This window comes from Ranitomeya imitator, chromosome 3 (genome assembly GCF_032444005.1).
Source record: "Ranitomeya imitator isolate aRanImi1 chromosome 3, aRanImi1.pri, whole genome shotgun sequence".
Lineage (NCBI taxonomy): Eukaryota > Metazoa > Chordata > Amphibia > Anura > Dendrobatidae > Ranitomeya > Ranitomeya imitator.
This window is the reverse complement of record NC_091284.1, coordinates 390661642-390681230: the sequence shown is the minus strand read 5'-3', so window position 1 is coordinate 390681230 and position 19589 is coordinate 390661642. Positions and strand designations below refer to the sequence as shown.

Sequence of the window (19589 nt, the reverse complement as noted above, 5' to 3'; positions counted from 1 at the left end):
GTATGATTAGCATAATTCCATGAATGTGTTCAGTACAGTAGAGACTTGCTGCAAGGAATAACATTTATTAGCCGTTTCTAGAAGTGGTGTCCTTCAGTCCTTCATCTTTCATTTTTCTATACATCTAATTTTCTTATTTATCTCTGCTGTTGTCTTCGGTCAAAAACGACTGACCTTGAACTTCAATATTCTTTAAAATATTCAAGATGCGGCTCTGAAACCCGTGGCCGACCGACCCATCCTCATTTAAGTCAATCAACCACAAGTTTCAGAACCGCATCTTGAACACCCCAAATAATACCAAAGTTCAAAATCGGTCTCCCCAGACCGAAGACAACAGCAGGGTTACATAGTTATTAAGGTTGAAGGAAGACTATAAGTCCACCTAGTTCAACCCATAGCCTAACCTAACATGCCCTAACATGTTGATCCAGAAGAAGGCAAAAAAAACCCATGTGGCAAAGAGTAAGCGCCACATTGGGGAAAAAAATTCCTTCCCAACTCCACATACGGCAATCAGACTAGTTCCCTGGATCAACGCCCTATCAAGGAATCTAGTATATATACCCTGCAACATTATACTTTTCAAGAAATGCATCCAGTCCTCTCTTAAATTTAAGTAATGAATCACTCATTACAACATCATACGGCAGAGAGTTCCATAGTCTCACTGCTCTTACAGTAAAGAATCCGCGTCTGTTATTATGCTTAAACCTTTTTTCCTCCAAACGCAGAGGATGCCCCCTTGTCCCGGTTTCAGGTCTATGATTAAAAAGATCATCAGAAAGGTCCTTGTACTGTCCCCTCATATATTTATACATTAAAATAAGATCACCCCTTAGCCTTCGTTTTTCCAAACTAAATAGCCCCAAGTGTAATAACCTATCTTGGTATTGCAGACCCCCCAGTCCTCTAATAACTTTGGTCGCTCTTCTCTGCACCCACTCTAGTTCAGCTATGTCTTTCTTATACACCGGAGACCAGAACTGTGCACAGTATTCTAAGTGTGGTCGAACTAGTGACTTGTATAGAGGTAAAATTATGTTCTCCTCATGAGCATCTATGCCTCTTTTAATTCATCCCATTATTTTATTTGCCTTTGTAGCAGCTGCCTGACACTGGCCACTGAATATGAGTTTGTCATCCTCCTATACACCCAGGTCTTTTTCATTGACGGTTTTGCCCAGAGTTTTAGAATTAAGCACATAATTATACATCTTATTACTTCTACCCAAGTGCATGACCTTACATTTATCCCCATTAAAGCTCATTTGCCATTTATCAGCCCGAGCTTCTAGTTTACATAAATCATCCTGTAATATAAAATTGTCCTCCTCTGTATTGATTACCCTGCAGAGTTTAGTGTCATCTGCAAATATTGAAATTCTACTCTGAATGCCCCCTACAAGGTCATTAATAACTATGTTAAAAAGAAGAGGGCCCAATACTGACCCCTGTGGTACCCCACTGCTAACCGCTACCCAGTTCGAGTGTGCTCCATTAATAAACACCATTTGTTTCCTATCCCTGAGCCAGCACTCAACCCACTTGCACATATTTTCCCCTATCCCCATTATTCTCATTTTATGTATCAACCTTTTGTGTGGTTAATTACATTTTTACAACAGTTTGTATATCAGGCTTCATTTACATCGCGATAATGATATACATCAGGATAATATATGACAAAGGCATCTACAGTAGTGGTGGACACAGACAGAACAGTGACCTTGTGCAAGGAAAGTACGTGGTCTGTTTGCAGTCCGATAGCTTATAATAATGCACAATTCCGCCTGCTTCGTAAGAAACTGAAGTTCTTACACATCCTCACAATGTCAGCCAATCATTGCCTTTATTTGTATTATAAATTCCTTAAAATGGTTGTCCCCTTTCAATTAAATTTCTTCTCTGGCTGTAGTTTCGCTATAAAAAATGCTTCACCCGGGGTCACCCAGGTCAAAAGTGACCAGTGTTTTTAGTTTTTGCTTAAGTTTGAATCTTTTTACTCCCTTGATTATTAATTTGTGTTTTTTTTACTTTGTGCTTTATATATAAGGTCTTATTAAGGAGATGTGGTTCTCAGGACTCCCCGGGGTGCGTTTACGCTGCTCTGCATTATTACCCTTTTAGTACTCCCCCTTTGGGAAAGAAAAAAAAGAGAGACATGGACACAAGAGCGTATCAAACATTTATTAATGATTTCATTATTGTAAATTCATAAAACCAGAGAATAAATGCAAGTAAAAGGCTAATAATGGTGGTAAAGGCCATGAAAATTTGCTCTAAATAAAAAGACCCATATAGCTGATTTAAAAAAAGAAAACAAAGAGATAGAGATGAGCGAACCAGAACTTAAACGTTAATCGTTCGTAGCGGACACTGAGTGTTCGGTGCTAAACGCCAATCATAGACTCTCCCAGTTGCAATCCCCAGAGTTCCACGGGAAGTTCATGGATGAGAGAAAGATTTTTCCAGCTACAAAGTTCGGGTCTCCATTGTTTTCAATGGGTTTTGGGTTCTGGTTGAAGTTTGGGTACAGTTCTGCTACCCTAAGCAAACGTTAGAATAAAGTTTGGGTCAGGTACCAGAACCCGAACTTCCAAGGGTCAGTTCATTCCTACTCAGGGGAGCAGCAGTAATAAATAAGGAGCGAAAACTGATCACTGTTGACCTAGCGACTGGTCCTCTGTAAGGTTTTAGAAGATCTGTCTTTCGATCTAGTTGTTGAGATGATTCACCTGATATTATATAATTCATAACAGTCATTACAGGCTTTTTAAATCTAGCGATTATCTGAAATATGTCCGATCACACAATAAATCATAGCGTCCATCTGGAGAGAACAGAGAGGGTACAGAGCGTACCGAGCATATGTGTCTTATAGCTAATGGCTGGATAGTTTCCTATAATCAATGCATGCCGGAGACGGTGTGCAGCCATAATAAGTGTTAGAATTCAGTATACGTGTGCCTCGGTGTGCTCTTATGTATGCATGTGTTCAGGGCACACAGTCATTTCTATTCTTTGTGAATGTGTGGGGAGCTGGAATCTCGGTTACCAAAGCAACGCAGGGATGTAAGAGGCGCGGGGAGTGATGAGGGAGCGCGGAGGACCTGCGCCTCGCTAAGAGTTTGGGAGGATTCCAGGAGGTGACAGGACCACCCAGTAGCAAAATAATGATAACTGTGTGATATGTGGCTCGTGCTTCCTCCGTACCTCGCATCCTTCCTGCGCTCGTGCGGGTTACAGTTATTTACCCACTAACGCGGTTCGTTTTTTAACATTCCAATAACGAAACGGTGACATTAGCATAAAGGGACGTGTTTGTTTCAAGACAATGCCGAGTGGAACATCGAATTATTAATAATTACAGTGTTCGGCACTGGCAGCGAGATCTGCTCAAAGAATAGGACAGTTTGAAGCCAGAGTATATCATTTTAGCAAGAGGACTTCAGGGACATGAGGGGAGGGAATTGGGACGTTTTCTGTGAAAACACGTAATCTTTTCATGTTATATGAACAGTCGCTACTTTATAATTAGGGACATAGAAACTCGCTGAGAGTATTTGATGAACTTACATATCAGAAGATCGCGCAGACAGCAATTCCATAGCATCACTGGCATTGACTTGGCGGTTTGATAAGGCAGTGACTGGGAATTTGATATAGCAAATTATAAAGTCAGTAGTGTTATATGCAAACTCAGCTCTGCTGCATCTACATGCACTCATCACTAGACTAGGCTATATGAACTCTCTTTGTACATGACACATATACCTACCTAGTGGACCATACTTGTGATCAAAGTCTTTCAGCAATTGAAAGAGTGAAGTTTACTTTGGAGAAAAAGGAAGCTATTGAACAGTACCCTCTGATAGTCTAATAGCATGTACCTTTCTGACTGTTAAAAAGAATCTGCCACCAGGTTTTGACACCCTATCTGAGAGACCCATGATATAGAGGCAGAGACACTAATTTATCCAGTAATGTATCATTTACTGGTCTTATTGCTGCAGTTTTGATAAAGATCTACTGATCTGTGCAGATCTACTGGTTCTCTAAATGCTGAGATGTATATAACCCCGTCCACACCACTGATTGCCATCTTTCTGTGCACACTGCATAGGCAGAAAGCTCCCAATCACTGGTAGGGGCGGGGTTATACAGAGCTCATGAATATTGAGGACGAAATGGCAGCAAGTTTACTAGTACCCTAGAGATAATCTCCTGCTGATAAAACAGTGATATTATCAAATCTTCAGCAGTATGTGCACATTGCTGGAATTAGGGGCTCTGTCTCTGGGCTCTGTATGGTAGTGTCATTGGATTGTTGCTGATACTATTTGGGTATATTAGCTAGAAGCTGGCTGATACTGCGCTATGGTCGTTACTATACTATGAGCAATGCTGTTGTTATTTGGGATACCTGGATATGTGGTACTTTAGACCAGAGGTGTCAAACTGCATTCCTCGAGGGCCGCAAACAGGTCATGTTTTCAGGATTTCCTTGTATTGCACAGGTGATAATTTAATCACCTGCACAGAATGATTCCAGCATCTTGTGCAATACAAGGAAATCCTGAAAACATGACCTGTTTGCGGCCCTCGAGGAATGCAGTTTGACACCTCTGCTTTAGACTGACTAGAAAATATATGTATCTGGAGGATTTCAAAATATCTCACACAGCATAATAATCTCCTAATAAAAATACTATTTTTCAATATTTATTGAAACTTACAAAATAATGACCATACTCCGAAAGAGAATTCAAAAGGAAGGGGTGGGGGAAGGGAATTTGTGATACACGGCACAATGGCTACAGTCAATATTCGCTAGTTTGTTATAGGGCAACAAAGGCAGGAGGTGATAGTGAAGGGGGAGAAAACAAACGTTCCTGCAAATAAAACCCTAAATAAATACCCTACCTAACCGCAGAGGTTGGCACTAGTGATGAGCAAGTGTGCTCGTTACTCGAGTTTTCCGAGCATGATCAGGTGTTCTCCGAGTATCTTGGGTGTGCTCGGAGATTATGTTTGTGTCCCCGCAGCTGCATGATTTGTGGCTGCTAGACAGCCTGAATACATGTGGGGATTCCCTAATGATCAGGCAATCCCTGCATGTGTTCAGGTTGTCTAACAGCCGCAATTCATGCAGCTGCGGAAACACAAGCATAATCCCGAGTAACGAGCACGCTTGCTCATCACTAGCTGGCACTCTAAATCAACGCAATATTTCGCGCCCCAACTGAACATCGTCTCACCCTTCCATACACTAAAAAGGCCCTATACCACCATATCCACTCCTCCTAATAGAAGCTTCTCCAGCAGGGAAAGACGGAGTTTATATCCATATAAACACACATAAAAATATACCATAGCTGCCTACCACATATAGTGATTATGTACAATAGATGCTAATATAGTGCTACAGTGCTATGGACAAATGTAGACCTGCTATATGTGGGGGGAGGAGTAAATAAATCCAAATTCCACAACTACACAAAAGTCAAAAATTGGAAAAAGTTAATACAGTGCACGGAACTCAACATAGCTACCGAATCACCATGACCTCGATGCAGCTCTCCATTATATTACTGGTTGATCAGGAGGTACAGTATGTAACTGGTGCTCCATTCTGGACTGTGTGTAGGGTAATTCCCTGAGGATACCAGCATTGTGTTACTTACTAGTATCACACACTAGTATCACCCTCGAGTGTCACACCTTAATATCACACCAGAGTATCACACCTAAGTATCACACCCAAGTATCACCCAAGATTAAAAATGAAGGATGACCCTAGCTGAATATTGCCATCTCGGAGGGAAGTATAAGTGGTCAACAACACAGCAACACTCTACAGCTCTCTCAGGTGGCAGTCATTCTCTCATCCTTTCTCATAAATCTGTCTCTTACACACTGGGGTATCCCTCTATGTGGTCCCTGGATCTCTCTAACTTCCTAACACTATACCACTACCATAGGTCCGGACTTCCTTCTCTTCAGGGGCGATCATTGGATCCCCTGCCCAGGACAGTTCGCAGTTCTTCCCACTGTAAACCTGCCGATCGGCAATGTGATTCTTCCTCAACTTTACATAGTTGAAAGCTTTTGGGAATCGTAACGTCCATTCCGATCACTCCTCTGTGACTGTTATAAAATAGCCACTATCACCCTGGGCCCTTCAGGCTGCTTGCTGACACTACCCGACATGCTAATCCTCCTGCCAGTCACTCCTAAAACAAACACCTGCAGCTAACCACCACTTGCCGGAGACAACTAGGGCATAGCTCTACAGAAACTGTTCTTCCAAACCAAATTTTCACTCCCACTTGCACTCAATAGTGTTTAGGTGTCAAGGTATCCCCTCTTATAAGGCTATGTTTACAATTCATGTGCCTTCACGTTCAGTAGCTCCATCAGGGCTTACATCTTAACCAAAATGGAATTTGGGTGTGTGCTGACGGGACCATGATGTTGAAGACGGAGTCACAGTTTGCTCTGTCGTACACCATTTTGGGCCATATCGTGGGCAGTCGGCAAGAAGAAGTAAACAATGCCTTGCTGCCTGCCTCAACTAGATGTATACGGCCAAAAATAATGTACAACCGAGCAAACTGTGACTCCATCTGCATATGGGCCAATCAGCAAATATGCTCAAATCCCGTTTTGCAGGGTGTTCGGACATAAGACCCTACGGAGCTACAAGGGACAAATGTGATAACAACCCTGCCTTAAGCGCCTATTTCCCCTCTCAGCAAACAATAAAGTACATCGCCAACGCCCTGATCATTTTCAAGCCTGGTGGTCATTGTCAGTTCAGTGTGAAAATAAGGAGGTTGAGCTCCAATTTTACCCGGATCGACCCCTTTTACTTGTAGATAATGGCCCCATCACCTTACATTACAATAAAATGATTATACGGTGCAGCGCCGTCACAATTACCATGTGACAGCAACTGGTTATTATGGGCAGCGACTCTCTATTCCTTATACACTAGTTTAAGAACTATTCCTCAGCGTCTGAGCTCAGTGCGCTCAATTTATGTCCTTGACGGTACCTAAGGTGAAAAGATGTATTTCACCTCAGTACCGACAAAAATCTCAAACTCGTACAGCTCCAGAGCCGCGTGGTTTGAGCTTCTTCTTCTTCCCAGTGGAAGACGTACCATGCATATTTAATCACACAGGCATTATACCCAGAAGGGGAAATGATTCATGTTTTGCACTAGAAAACATACATCTAGGGCCCCGTCTTGAAGGCTGTACGTTGAAGACTAGAATTTAAAGTGAGCTTCATGAATTGTGTTCGTTATTTGTGCATCTAACTATTAGCTAATTAGTATTTATCCAGGAGGGGGCAGGTTTACTCTATCATGCAGGGCTCGGCGAGCACTGCTCTGTGTCTCTATTAGGAGGAAATCTATCCAAATTAGCCTTCTTTCTCTGAGAACGACTAACTCGGCCTAATCAGCATTTCTGAAATATGAGACGGGGAACTGATTATAATAACTTCACCAATGTGTCAGAACAGTAAAAAAAAAGATTACCAAATCTTCTTTGTAAAACCTGTCACCTGCACATTTCAAGACTTCATTTTTCTATAGAAGGCAGACAAATATTGACTTCATGCGTACTGCATACATGGTAACATCATGCGGTATTATGTGGCTGCTTCCTGGCACCTATATTTCAGTATAGGGCACATTCAAACAACCATGTCCGTTTTCATTGATGGTTTCCATTTTTATGGACCTTCATACATTGAAAGGACACTACAGACTGTGAAAAAATGGAAAATTTTAAAAATTTTCACCCCCAAACTATACACATGCGCATGTAGCTCTTTCAAAAACTAGTCCAGCAATACCTACATGGCCAGTCTGTTCCTCCATTACTGAGATATCAGCGTTTGAATTGATACGTTAATGAGGCTGAAGATCTATTTGTAGATCTGAAGCCTCTGTCACTCCAGCTCTATTCCCGACATTAAAGAGGATGATAATCTGTTTGTCGATCTGCAGCCTCTTTCATTGCAGCGTTGTTCCCCTCGTAAATTAGGCTGAAAAAAACTGTTATCAGCTCACCCAGGGGTGGCTCACGGTAGCATACAGTCCATAAGTGATGCACACAATCAGCAGGGCCAGTTTCCCACCACAGAAGCAAAATACAAAGAAAAAATTCCGGCACCAATGAAAAAATAAAATATAAAACATTTCTTAACGTGTCGTTAAAGCAGCATGTCAAAAAACGAGTTAGAAAAAGAAAAAGATGCCATGAATAAGGACTTGACTGTCTGAAACGCGTTAGGTTTTGTACGTTTTTTTTCTTCCTTCTTTTTTCTAACTTGTTTTTTGACATCTTAATACGTTTTTTATATTTAATTTTATTTTATATTTTTGTTGGTGCTGAATTTTTCCTTTGTATTTTTATTTGAAGCTGAAGATCTGTTTGTAGATTTGAAACCTATGTCGCTCCAGCTCTATTCCGTGTGGAAATGAGGCTAAAGATCTGTTTGAGGGTCTGATTCCTCTGTGGCTCCAGCTCTGTACCCTTTCCAGTGCCACCTCCTCCTCCTGCTTGAATTTTAAATGGCCTATATGCTGTGTGACTTCAGGCGGAAGAGCCGTCAATCATGTATGGTGTTAAGTATGGTGATATTATTTAGGTACTGCATGTTGGTAATATTTGGGCATAGTTTTTCTATGTTATTTGGGGCTATGGCAGCCTTGTTTAAACAATGTATTGCATACTTAATGGGCACTATGCAGAGGCGTAGCTAGGGTTTCAACTTAGAGGGGACGAAACACCTGAGTGGGCCCCTAACCAGCTAACCCTGATTACAACTACGGTTGCGCACTCTAATTGTGAATATAGTGGAACCTCAGAATATGACCGCGCTGTTATTGAAAATAAATCCATATACAAAAACAAACATTGATTTTACTGCCATATTGTGACCATATAGTGGTAGATACCAGTTCTGCAGACCATATAAGAGATTACACTACAGTCATAGATGGAGACTTACAGCTGACGTTTTCTCTGATGGAGTCATTCACTTCCCCATCTTTTCCATCTGGCCCACACTGACATGACAACACCACATCTGACTCCTCACATTTCCTGCACTGTCCCCATCTTTCCCCAATCTGCACAAACTCCTCATCCTGCTGATATCCCAATACTGAGCCGCTGCCGCCGTATGTCTCTCTATTACTGCACCTACTGTGTGGTACAATAACGGCTCCTCTTACCGCCCCACATAATAATGCCACCACTGTGCCCCTTACATAGTAATAATGACTCCTTTGTGCTCTCTAGAGAGTAAAATTGCCTCCTAGAAAATATTAATGCCCTTTGCTAGTGCCCTCCACATTTTTGACCTAGAAAGTAATAGTACCCCATATGCAACTTTGATGGTCACAATACTCTGAGTGCCCCTATAACAATAATGCTTAAGTGCCCACTTAACATTTAATAATGCCCCCTAAGTTCCCCATGTGCTGCTCCATTATACACAGTATGGTGAGCTCAAAGCTTCCGTATACACAGTATAAGGCACCCACAGCTCCCCTATACACACTATGATGTTCCCATTATAGAAAGTATAAGCCCAATGCTCCCTTTTACACAGTATAATGCTGACAGAGCTCCACTATAGAAAGTATAATGACCCCCAGAGCCAACTATATACAGTGTAATGGGCCAACAGCTCTCATATGCACAATTTAATGCCTTCACAGTTCACTATACAGCTCCCTTATACACAGTACGATTGGCCAGCAGCTCCCATATACACAGTCTGATTGGCTCGCAGCTCCCTTATACATAGTATGATGGGCCCGCAGCTCCCTTATACACAGTATGATTGGCCCGCAGCTCCCTTATACAGTTTGATTGGCCCGCAGCTCCCTTATACACAGTATGATTGGCCCGCAACTCCCTTATATACAGTATGATTGGCCCGCAGCTCCCTTATACACAGTTTGATTGGCCCGCAGCTCCCTTATACACAGTATGATGGGCCCACAGCTCCCTTATACACAGTATGATGGGCCCGCAGCTCCCTTATACACAGTATGATTGGCCCGCAGCTCCCTTATACACAGTATGATTAGCCCGCAGCTCCCTTATACACAGTATGATGGGCCCGCAGCTCCCTTATACACAGTATGATGTGTGCACAGCTCCCTTATACACAGTATGATGGGCCCACAGCTCCCTTATACACAGTATGATGTGTGCACAGCTCCCTTATACACAGTATGAGGGGCCCTCAGCTCCCTTATACACAGTATGATGGTCCCGCAGCTTCCTTATACACAGTATGATTAGCCCGCAGCTCCCTTATACACAGTATGATGGGCCCGCAGCTCCCTTATACACAGTATGATTAGCCCGCAGCTCCCTTATACACAGTATGATTGGCCCGCAGCTCCGGTATACACAGTATGATTGTCCCCAAACTCCCTTATACACAGTTTGATTGGCCCACAGCTCCCTTATACACAGTTTGATTGGCCCGCAGCTCCCTTATACACAATATGATGGGCCCGCAGCGCCCGATCATGATTTGGCAGTCTGCAGTCATATAAAGTGACTGCAGACATTTATTCCAAGCCTTTATCAACTTTATAGTAAAAAATTGCTTATTATTAAATTATTAAAGCACCTCTCTAGCAGGGTTTTTTTTTTTCTACCGCTGGAATGGTGCTTTAAGCGCACTATTTTGTGGCACTGCTGCAGTGCGGCGGCTCAAACTTGTAAGCATAGCTTCTGACTGGCCAGAAGTGAGAAGCTATGTCACAAGCGCTCAATGTAAGACTATGAGAGCGAGGAACATACCAGAATGAGGCTCCCATAGACTTACATGATTAGTGACCTCTGCACCGCTCCATGAAACACTGCAGGAGACGGAGCCGAGGTGAAAACCAATGAAAACCCCTGAAGGTGAGTAATAGACAGGGGGCAGGGGACTTGGATTTTCAGCTCCGCTCCAGCAGTGAAATAAAAAAAAAATACTGGATTGGTGCTGTAAATGTGATGCAGCTCTTGGTTACTGTGTGGTGCTTCTTATACTAATACTCATAGAAGACCCAAGTGGTACGTATCAAAAGCCCCCCCCCCCCCAGACAGCAAATATTACATGTGGAGTACATATAATAAAATAACATAACAAAACATAATATTCAGCCCCCAGTGCCCTGTCCCCCTCCCCCATTTCAGCCCCAACAATACCCCCATCACCTCACATCCACCCCCTCAGTGCTCTGTCCTCACCTCACCCACAACACCCCCATGGTCTCACATTCACCCTCCAGTGCCCTGTCTCCCCTCCCCCACATTACCCCCATGCTCTCACATTCACCCTCCAGTGCCCTGTCTCCCCTCCCCCACATTACCCCCATGGTCTCACATTCACCCTCCAGTGCCCTGTCTCCCCTCCCCCACAATACCCCCATTGCCTCACATTCACCCCCCAGTGCCCTGTCTCCCCTCTCCCACAATGCCCCCATGGTCTCACATTCATCCCCCAGTACCCTGTCTCCCCTCCCCCACAATACCCCCATTGCCTCACATTCACCCCACAGTGCCCTGTCTCCCCTCTCCCACAATGCCCCCATGGTCTCACATTCATCCCCCAGTACCCTGTCTCCCCTCCCCCACAATACCCTCATTGCCTCACATTCACCCCCCAGTACCCTGTCTCCCCTCCCCCACAATACCCTCATTGCCTCACATTCACCCCCCAGTACCCTGTCTCCCCTCCCCCAAAATACCCTCATTGCCTCACATTCACCCCCCAGTACCCTGTCTCCCCTCTCCCACAATACCCCAATGGTCTCACATTCACCTCACAGTGACATACCTGAATTTAGTAAAGCTATTGCTAATAAGTTCAATCCTCACTAAGGCTACGTTCACACTAGCGTTGTGAGCCGCTGCGTCGGCGACGCAACGCACAACACACGCAAAAACGCGGCAAAACGCACGCAAAAACGCTGCATTTTGCGACGCATGCGTCGTTTTTTGCCGAAAATCGGACGCAAAAAAAATGCAACTTGATGCGTTTTCTTGGTCCGAAGCTTGCGGCAAAAAAGACGCATGCGTCGTACAACGCAACAAACAAAAACGCATGCGTCACCCATGTTAAATATAGGGGCGCATGACGCGTGCGTCGCCGCTGCGTCGCCCGACGCTAACCCGACGCACACTAGCATAACGCTAGTGTGAACGTAGCCTTACTGATGAAGTTTGCAGGCAGGACCAGGAGGTGTGTATGTGTCAGTGAAATGGCACTAGGACCCAGCGTGCACACTGCACAGAGTCAAGATTCAGAGCTGCAGCCCAGGATAAGACAGGCAATACCATTCACTGCAGGAGGGAGACTCTGCAGCCGGCACTGTGCTAGCAGGTGCAGAGTCTCCGTCAGACGGGAGCAGACATTATACTGCTTTGCTCCTATGCGGTGTTCTGCCTCCTCACAGAAGTGGCCCTGCCCTGGCTCCCAGTGGGCCCCTTCATGTGACAGGGCCCGGGGCGACGGCCCCCTCTGCCCCCCCAGTAGCTACGCTACTGGCACTATGTATTTCTATGGAGTTTAATACTTACATGGAGTGGCCAAGGTGAAGCAGCACAATAGCATTTAGGGTCAGTAATTATGGCAGAACAAGCTTTATCAGAACTCTCACAGTAAAAAAGAAAATAAATGCTGGTGCTAAGTTATACTGTTTGTGCTCAGATACATATTTCTTCAGCTCTCATGTACAGGGATTTGCCAATTCTGTCCCCAGACAAAGATTACTCTATAATGAAGAGAAAGGAAAAAGGTCCTAAGTGATCTTGTATGAAAAGAGCCTTACACTGGCCACCCAGGTAGACATTTTATGTACTGTACTTCCCATCATAAGCCGTTGTAATAAGTCACTGTATCTATGGAAACTAAATGTGAATTTGCAATTAATTGGAATTCTTAGACTTTTTAAGGATATTTACTCGACATGTTTTCCAAACCTTTCGTTGTTAACCATGGTTGCGAGATTAAGCAGACACGTTCACGGCTGTACTTGACTATTGTAGAAAATGAAATGAATTGGTTGTTATCCTCAGAGTAAGAAGAATAACTAATAGGGCAAAAGACAGACAGGTATGCTTCATATGCATTAACAAGACGAGCAACTCTTTTCAGGCTCGCAAACCTCGCATTTCTGCAACATCCACACGTCAGTGTTGGGGCGCCATTGTTGGCTCGGGAAGTACAAGAAAGGGGATCGGGAGGACTGTCTGTTACTTTGCTGGATATTTACTTTAATCACTAAGGGAAAAGAAAAATAATTTGCCTCTTTCTGAGTGACTATTATGACTTTACGTTGAATAGTTTCTGAGTTTTAACCCCTTCATTTCACATACTGGTGCATCCTATTTTGCAGTGTGTTCCTACAAATGGTTGTACAGGTACGTCCTGACGACCATGCAGTCACACAAGCGGTGACCACGCGAGCGCCACCGGGAGCTCAGCTTAAGTGATAGTCAAGCCCGAGTGTCTCAGCCAGGGGCTGGGCCCGCACTGTCTTCAGCTGTTTAACCCACTAAATGCTGTGATCAATAGCGATTGCAGCATTTAGAAGTCTGGGATAGGTAACGGCCTTGTCATTGCAGCCAGAGGTTAAATGGTAACCTCTGGGTCTGCCAGCAATGATGTCCTGTTTAGATCATGCCAGCAGCATAGTCTAAAAGGCATTCTCTCACTGTCACAAATTGTCTCTTCAGAGAAGAAGAGGATTAGAACTCTAGTGTCACCTATAGGAAGTAGCAATCCTAAAAGTCAATGTTGACCCTTTAACGAGCCTTGTCACATGACTTAGGATGAAAGCCAAGGCTCGTTAAAGGGTTGACATTAACTTTTAGGATTGCTACTCCCAATAGGTGGCACTAGAGTTCTAGTCCTCTTCCTCTCTGAAGAGACAATTTGCATATTGCCCAGAGGAGCATTGCGGCTTTAAGTCTCCTCACCTCGGCATGCTTAACATGTAACTCTTGGCAAGGAGAAATAATACCCCTTGGCTCACTGTCACACTCACAGCTGTAATGCATTGCAATACTGGTGCATTGCAATTCGTTATACTAGTGAACAAAGTAATAAAAGTTAAAGTCCCATAGAGGGACTAAGTAAAAAAAAAATGAGAAAACTGTTTTAAAAAATATAAATATTTGGTACTGGCAAATCCGAAACAACCCAATCTATAACACTGTAAAAAAAATACCGTAAATAAAAATTGCGGCAAAAACTGTTTTTTCTTCATAATAAATTATAAAAAGTGGAATTAAATACAATCAAAAGGATGGATGTCCCACAAAAAACAAACAGCCATACAGCTCCATCAGTGGAGAAATATAAAAGCTATAGCTCTCAGAATATAGTGATACAAAACCATTAGATTCTTCAAAGCAGCCACTTTTTGCTTTGATGACTGCTTTGCACACTCTTGGCATTCTCGATGTGTTAGAATGGGGCCACCATCTAGTATATATATAAATATATATGCATATACAGTGTATATATATATATATATATATATACGGTATATATATATATATATGTATATATATACTAGATGGTGGCCCCATTCTAACACATCGGGTATTCTAGAATATGTATGTCCACGTAGTATATTGCCAAGCCACGTAGTATATTACCCAACCACGTAGTATATTGCCCAGCCACGTAGTATATTGCCCAGCCACATAGCATATTGCCCAGTCACGAAGTATATTGCCCAGTCACATAGAATATTGCCCAGTCACGTAGTATATTGCCCAGTCACGTAGTATATTGCACAGCCCGCGTAGTATATTGCCCAGCCCGCGTAGTATATTGCCCAGCCCGCGTAGTATATTGCCCAGCCCGCGTAGTATATTGCCCAGCCCACGTAGTATATTGCCCAGGCCACGTAGTATATTGCACAGCCCACGTAGTACATTGCCCAGCCCGTGTAGTATATTGGACAGCCCATGTAGTATATAGCAATGTGGGCATAGTATCCCTGTTAAAAAAAAGAATTAAAACAAAAAATAGTTATATACTCACCTTCCATTGGCCCCTGGATCCAGGAAGCGTTTACGCTCCTCGCGCGCTCCGGTCTCAAGAGTGCATTGCGGTCTCGCGAGATGATGACGTAGCGGTCTCGCAAGATCGCTGTCATCATCTCGCGAGATCGCAATGCATGGACCGGTCACCGGAGCATCGCGAGGAGCGGGAAAGGCGCCGAAAGGTGAGTATATGATGATTTTTTATTTTTTAAATTATTTTTAACATTAGATCTTTTTACTATTGAGGCTACATAGGTAGCATCAATAGTAAAAACTTGGTCACACAGGGTTAATAGCGGCGGTAACGGAGTGAGTTACCTGTGGCATAACGCCGTCCATTACCGCTGGCATTAACCCTGTGTGAGCGGTGACTGGAGGGGAGTATGGAGTGGGCGCTGGGCACTGACTGCGGGGAGTATGGAGCGGGCGACAGGCACTAACTGCGGGGAGTATGGAGCAGGCGCTGGGCACTGACTGTGGGGAGTATGGAGCGGGTGCCAGGCTCTGACTGTGGGGAGCATGGAGCGGGTGCCAGGCACTGACTGCGGGGAGTATGGAGCGGGTGCCGGGCACTGACTGTGGGGAGTATGGAGCGGGCGCCGGGCACTGACTATGGGGAGTATGGAGCGGGTGCCAGGCACTGACTGTGGGGAGTATGGAGCGGGTGCTGGGCACTGACTGCGGGGAGTATGGAGCGAGCGCTGGGCACTGACTGCGGGGAGTTTGGAGCGGGTGCCAGGCACTGACTGTGGGGAGTATGAAGCGGGTGCCAGGCACTGACTGTGGGGAGTATGGAGCGTGTTCCAGGCACTGACTGCGGGGAGTATGGAGCGGGCGCTGGGCACTGACTGTGGGGAGTATGGAGCGGGCGCCGGGCACTGACTGTGGGGAGTATGGAGCGGGCGCTGGGCACTGACTGCGGGGAGTATGGAGCGGGCACCGGGCACTGACTGCGGGGAGTATGGAGCGAGTGCTGGGCACTGACTGCGGGGAGTATGGAGCCGGTGCCAGGTACTGACTGTGGGGAGTATGAAGCGGGCGCCGGGCACTGACTGCAGGGGAGTAGGGAGGGACTAATCGGACTGTGGCCGCCGCTGATTGGTCACGGCAGCCATGACAGGCAGCTGGCGAGACCAATCAGCGACTTGGATTCCATGACAGACAGAGGCCGCGACCAATGAATACCCGTGACAGAAAGAAAGACAGAAGGACAGACAGACAGAAAGACGGAAGTGACCCTTAGACAATTATATAGTAGATATACTGTATATATTAATCCTGGCCCTCCATATATATCCATCCTGGCTCCCCAGTATATATCCATCCTGGTTCCCAATATATATCCATCTTAGCCCCCCATATATATATGCATCTTGGCTCCACCACATATATCCATCCTGGCTCCGCCCATATATGCCCAGCCTTGTCTTGCCTCCCCCATATATCCTCCTGGCCCCCCATATATATCCATTCTGGCCCCCCATATATATGCATCCTGTTCTCTTGTCCTGCCCCCCCATAAATCCACCTTGGCACCCCATATAGCGATCCTGGACCCCTCATATTTATGCATCCTGACTCTACCGTACCTTACATCCATCCTGGTCACCCATATATCTGCATCCTGCCCCCCCCATATATATGACACTGATGTCATATGCCGGTGACGATGGGCGCACAGTTGCCAGCATCGATCAGGACTTGTGACGCCGTGGTTCAGGTAATAACCGCTGCATGCGTGCGCCCCTGCACTTTCTTTGTCTGTGCTTTTAAAAGGCCCGTGCCCCTAAAAACCACACATTATTTTCCCTCCTCTCCTTCTTCCCACTGCCAAGGGCCCCCTGGGGATTTCCCTGATACCCTGCCCGGCCAGTCCGACCCTGCTCACAGGTATATTCTACTGTTTTGTAAACAAAGGTCCTAACTAGGACCATCTAATTTTAGCCATAGAATTTCTTTTGAGCATTGTACAGTGTCCTTGAAGAAACCTTGTGTCACTCTCAATGCAAGGTGTAATATATAATTATTAGAGGAATCAGGGCTGGTTACAATTGTGCCTGGTTGTGTTCAATCAGCTGAATCTGTGATCTCTTAAAGTATGCTAGTTGACTACTTAAGTAACTATAAAGAGCAATAATTTTCTATTCAAGGTCAGTAATTTGGTTTGATTCTCTCTTATGAGATTTCTTCATTTGTAAGATGCTGTTTTCTACCCACTACTAGTGGATAAAAAATAACATACAAGTAATATATATATAAATAATAAAATATATATAACTTATAACTTATAAATATAAAATAATATATAAGTTCTTGGTCACCAACCTTTGTTTTCCTTTGTTTTAAGGTGAAGATGAACAGGAAGAGAACCAGAAGGTCAAAACTCAGAGGCCACGATCTGCAGATGAACCTGCTGTATACATGGCACAGACAGGTAAGAAGAAGCCTGCAAAGCCATATTTTATCACGACACATAGTACTGTAATTTTAAAAAAAGCTTTAAAACCAAGATGTTTTTCGGTCAGATGAGAATTGATCTCTAGATTAGGCTGCTTTTATGGATACATTTTGTCAGTATTTTCTATGCTGATGGGCAGTCATGGAATCATAATAATAGTAAAATATCATGATTACTTAAGAGAAGTACAGAAGGCAATCCAATAACCAGTAACAGAATCAAAAGGACACAACCTCCTACAGTAAATAAGAAATAGATAAAATTAGAATGAAATGTGTGATTGGGGTAATAAAACTGAGTTTGGAAAAACCGCTGAAGAACAGAAGACCTTGAAAGAAGTCACCAATAAAAATACATCCATTCTGTAATACTTTGTTCGGATTCCTTAGCGCGCATGCAGACATTTTACATTTTGATAAGTAATTCATGAGATTCACAGATTACACGTATACTGCAGTATATCGCCTATTAATTTTGACCTAGGCTCTTCTGTTTATGGAAATTGATTTGAGGTTGACAGCTACAACATTACCGGTTAGTAGCAACACTGAATAGTGATGTGGTCCCGCTCACCACTCGCTGGTCTTTTCCTGCATAAACAATGAGACCAACTACTCCGAGTCCTTACCACAATCTTCCTTGCTGAATCTATCCCTTTTTTCATTTCCCTTCCCATGCAGAATATACATTCCACCAAGTTGTCATTTTCAACTTTCTTCCAAATTTAGAAGAGTACTGCTTAATTAGTATGTTCTCCTTGAAACATAATTTTATAGTTTAGATTTGGAATTAAGGTTACATATAGAATTTATATACTTATAAAAGGACATTTTAACACTTTGCTTCATTGATGTAATTTACATCGCCATATATCTCACCTGATTACCCAACGTGTCCCCACACATACTGTAATCTCTGGTTTTCCCAACATCTGCTTTTCTGCTAACCTCTCATTAGGTCCTCACATAAAATATCTCAAAGATGTCTCCTGTGTATGACTCCTCCACACTCTACCACCACCAAACACTCTGGAACTTGCTACCCTAACTGGTCAGACTCATGTCTTCAGAGAAGCCTGCAACCCAAAATAACCCTGCTACCACTACGGAAAAAAAGGATTTTCAAACACTTCCATCCAGAAAATTCTAATTATAAATTAATTTAAAAACATGAGGATAAAACCTTACGTGTTTATGGCATAGACAACTTTCTTACGGTAGTAATGGGAATTCCTTGATATTCCTATGACTAAGGGCGTAGTGTTCATTAACTTTCCGGTGTATCCCAAACAATATTGGCGTAGTGAGCGTCTTTATTTCTTTTTTCTTCTGCCACTATACTGTCATGTCGGCAGCTTTTACTGTCACCCACTTTTGCCTTCCCTTGCGGATTGGAAGCCTCTGCATGTCTACTCTCTCTGCTCCGGTCTTTCACTCATTCGGTTGTGTTTATTGTATTTGTTTTTTTTTAACTTTATATTACCGTATATACTTCTGTTATGTATTATTTTATGTATGTTAGCCATTGTAAACCCTGTCTGTACCTATTTCATGTGTAGATCGCCCTAAAAATAAAAGGAGCTTTTAAACAATTGTGAGCAATTTTATGTTTTAAAAGAGTTTTCTCTCATCATTAGTGTTGAGCATTCTGATACTGCAAGTATTGGGTATCGGCCGATATTTGCTGTATCGGAATTCCGATACCGAGTTCCGATATTTTTGTGATATCGGAAATCGGTATCGGAGTGTGCGGTGTGTATGGTTCCCAGGGTCTGGAGGAGAGGAAACTCTCCTTCAGGCCCTGGGATCCATATTAATGTAAAAAATAAAGAATAAAAATAAAAAATATGGCTATACTCACCCCTCCGACGAACCCAGGCTGTCACCGCTGCGAGCGTCCGCCTCCGTTCCTGAGAATGTAGTGAGTGAAGGACCTTCGATGACGTCGCAGTCAGGTGAGCGGTCACATGACCGCGATGTCATCGAAGGTCCTTCACTCTCTGCAATTCTCAGGAACGGAGGCGGACGCTTGCAGCGGTG

The 19589-nt window shown here is 43.9% G+C and overlaps 1 protein-coding gene across 8 annotated transcripts in view; it reads left to right on the top strand.

Moving 5' to 3' along the window:
* Positions 1 to 19589, top strand: part of ADGRB2 (adhesion G protein-coupled receptor B2) — a 682045-nt gene that overhangs the window by 486219 nt on the left and 176237 nt on the right. For all 8 annotated transcript variants that reach the window (XM_069757009.1, XM_069757010.1, XM_069757008.1 and 5 more), the window contains exon 3: positions 17440 to 17526. In XM_069757009.1, the coding sequence (XP_069613110.1) occupies positions 17440 to 17526 (87 nt within the window). The remainder of the gene's footprint in view (positions 1 to 17439; positions 17527 to 19589) is intronic.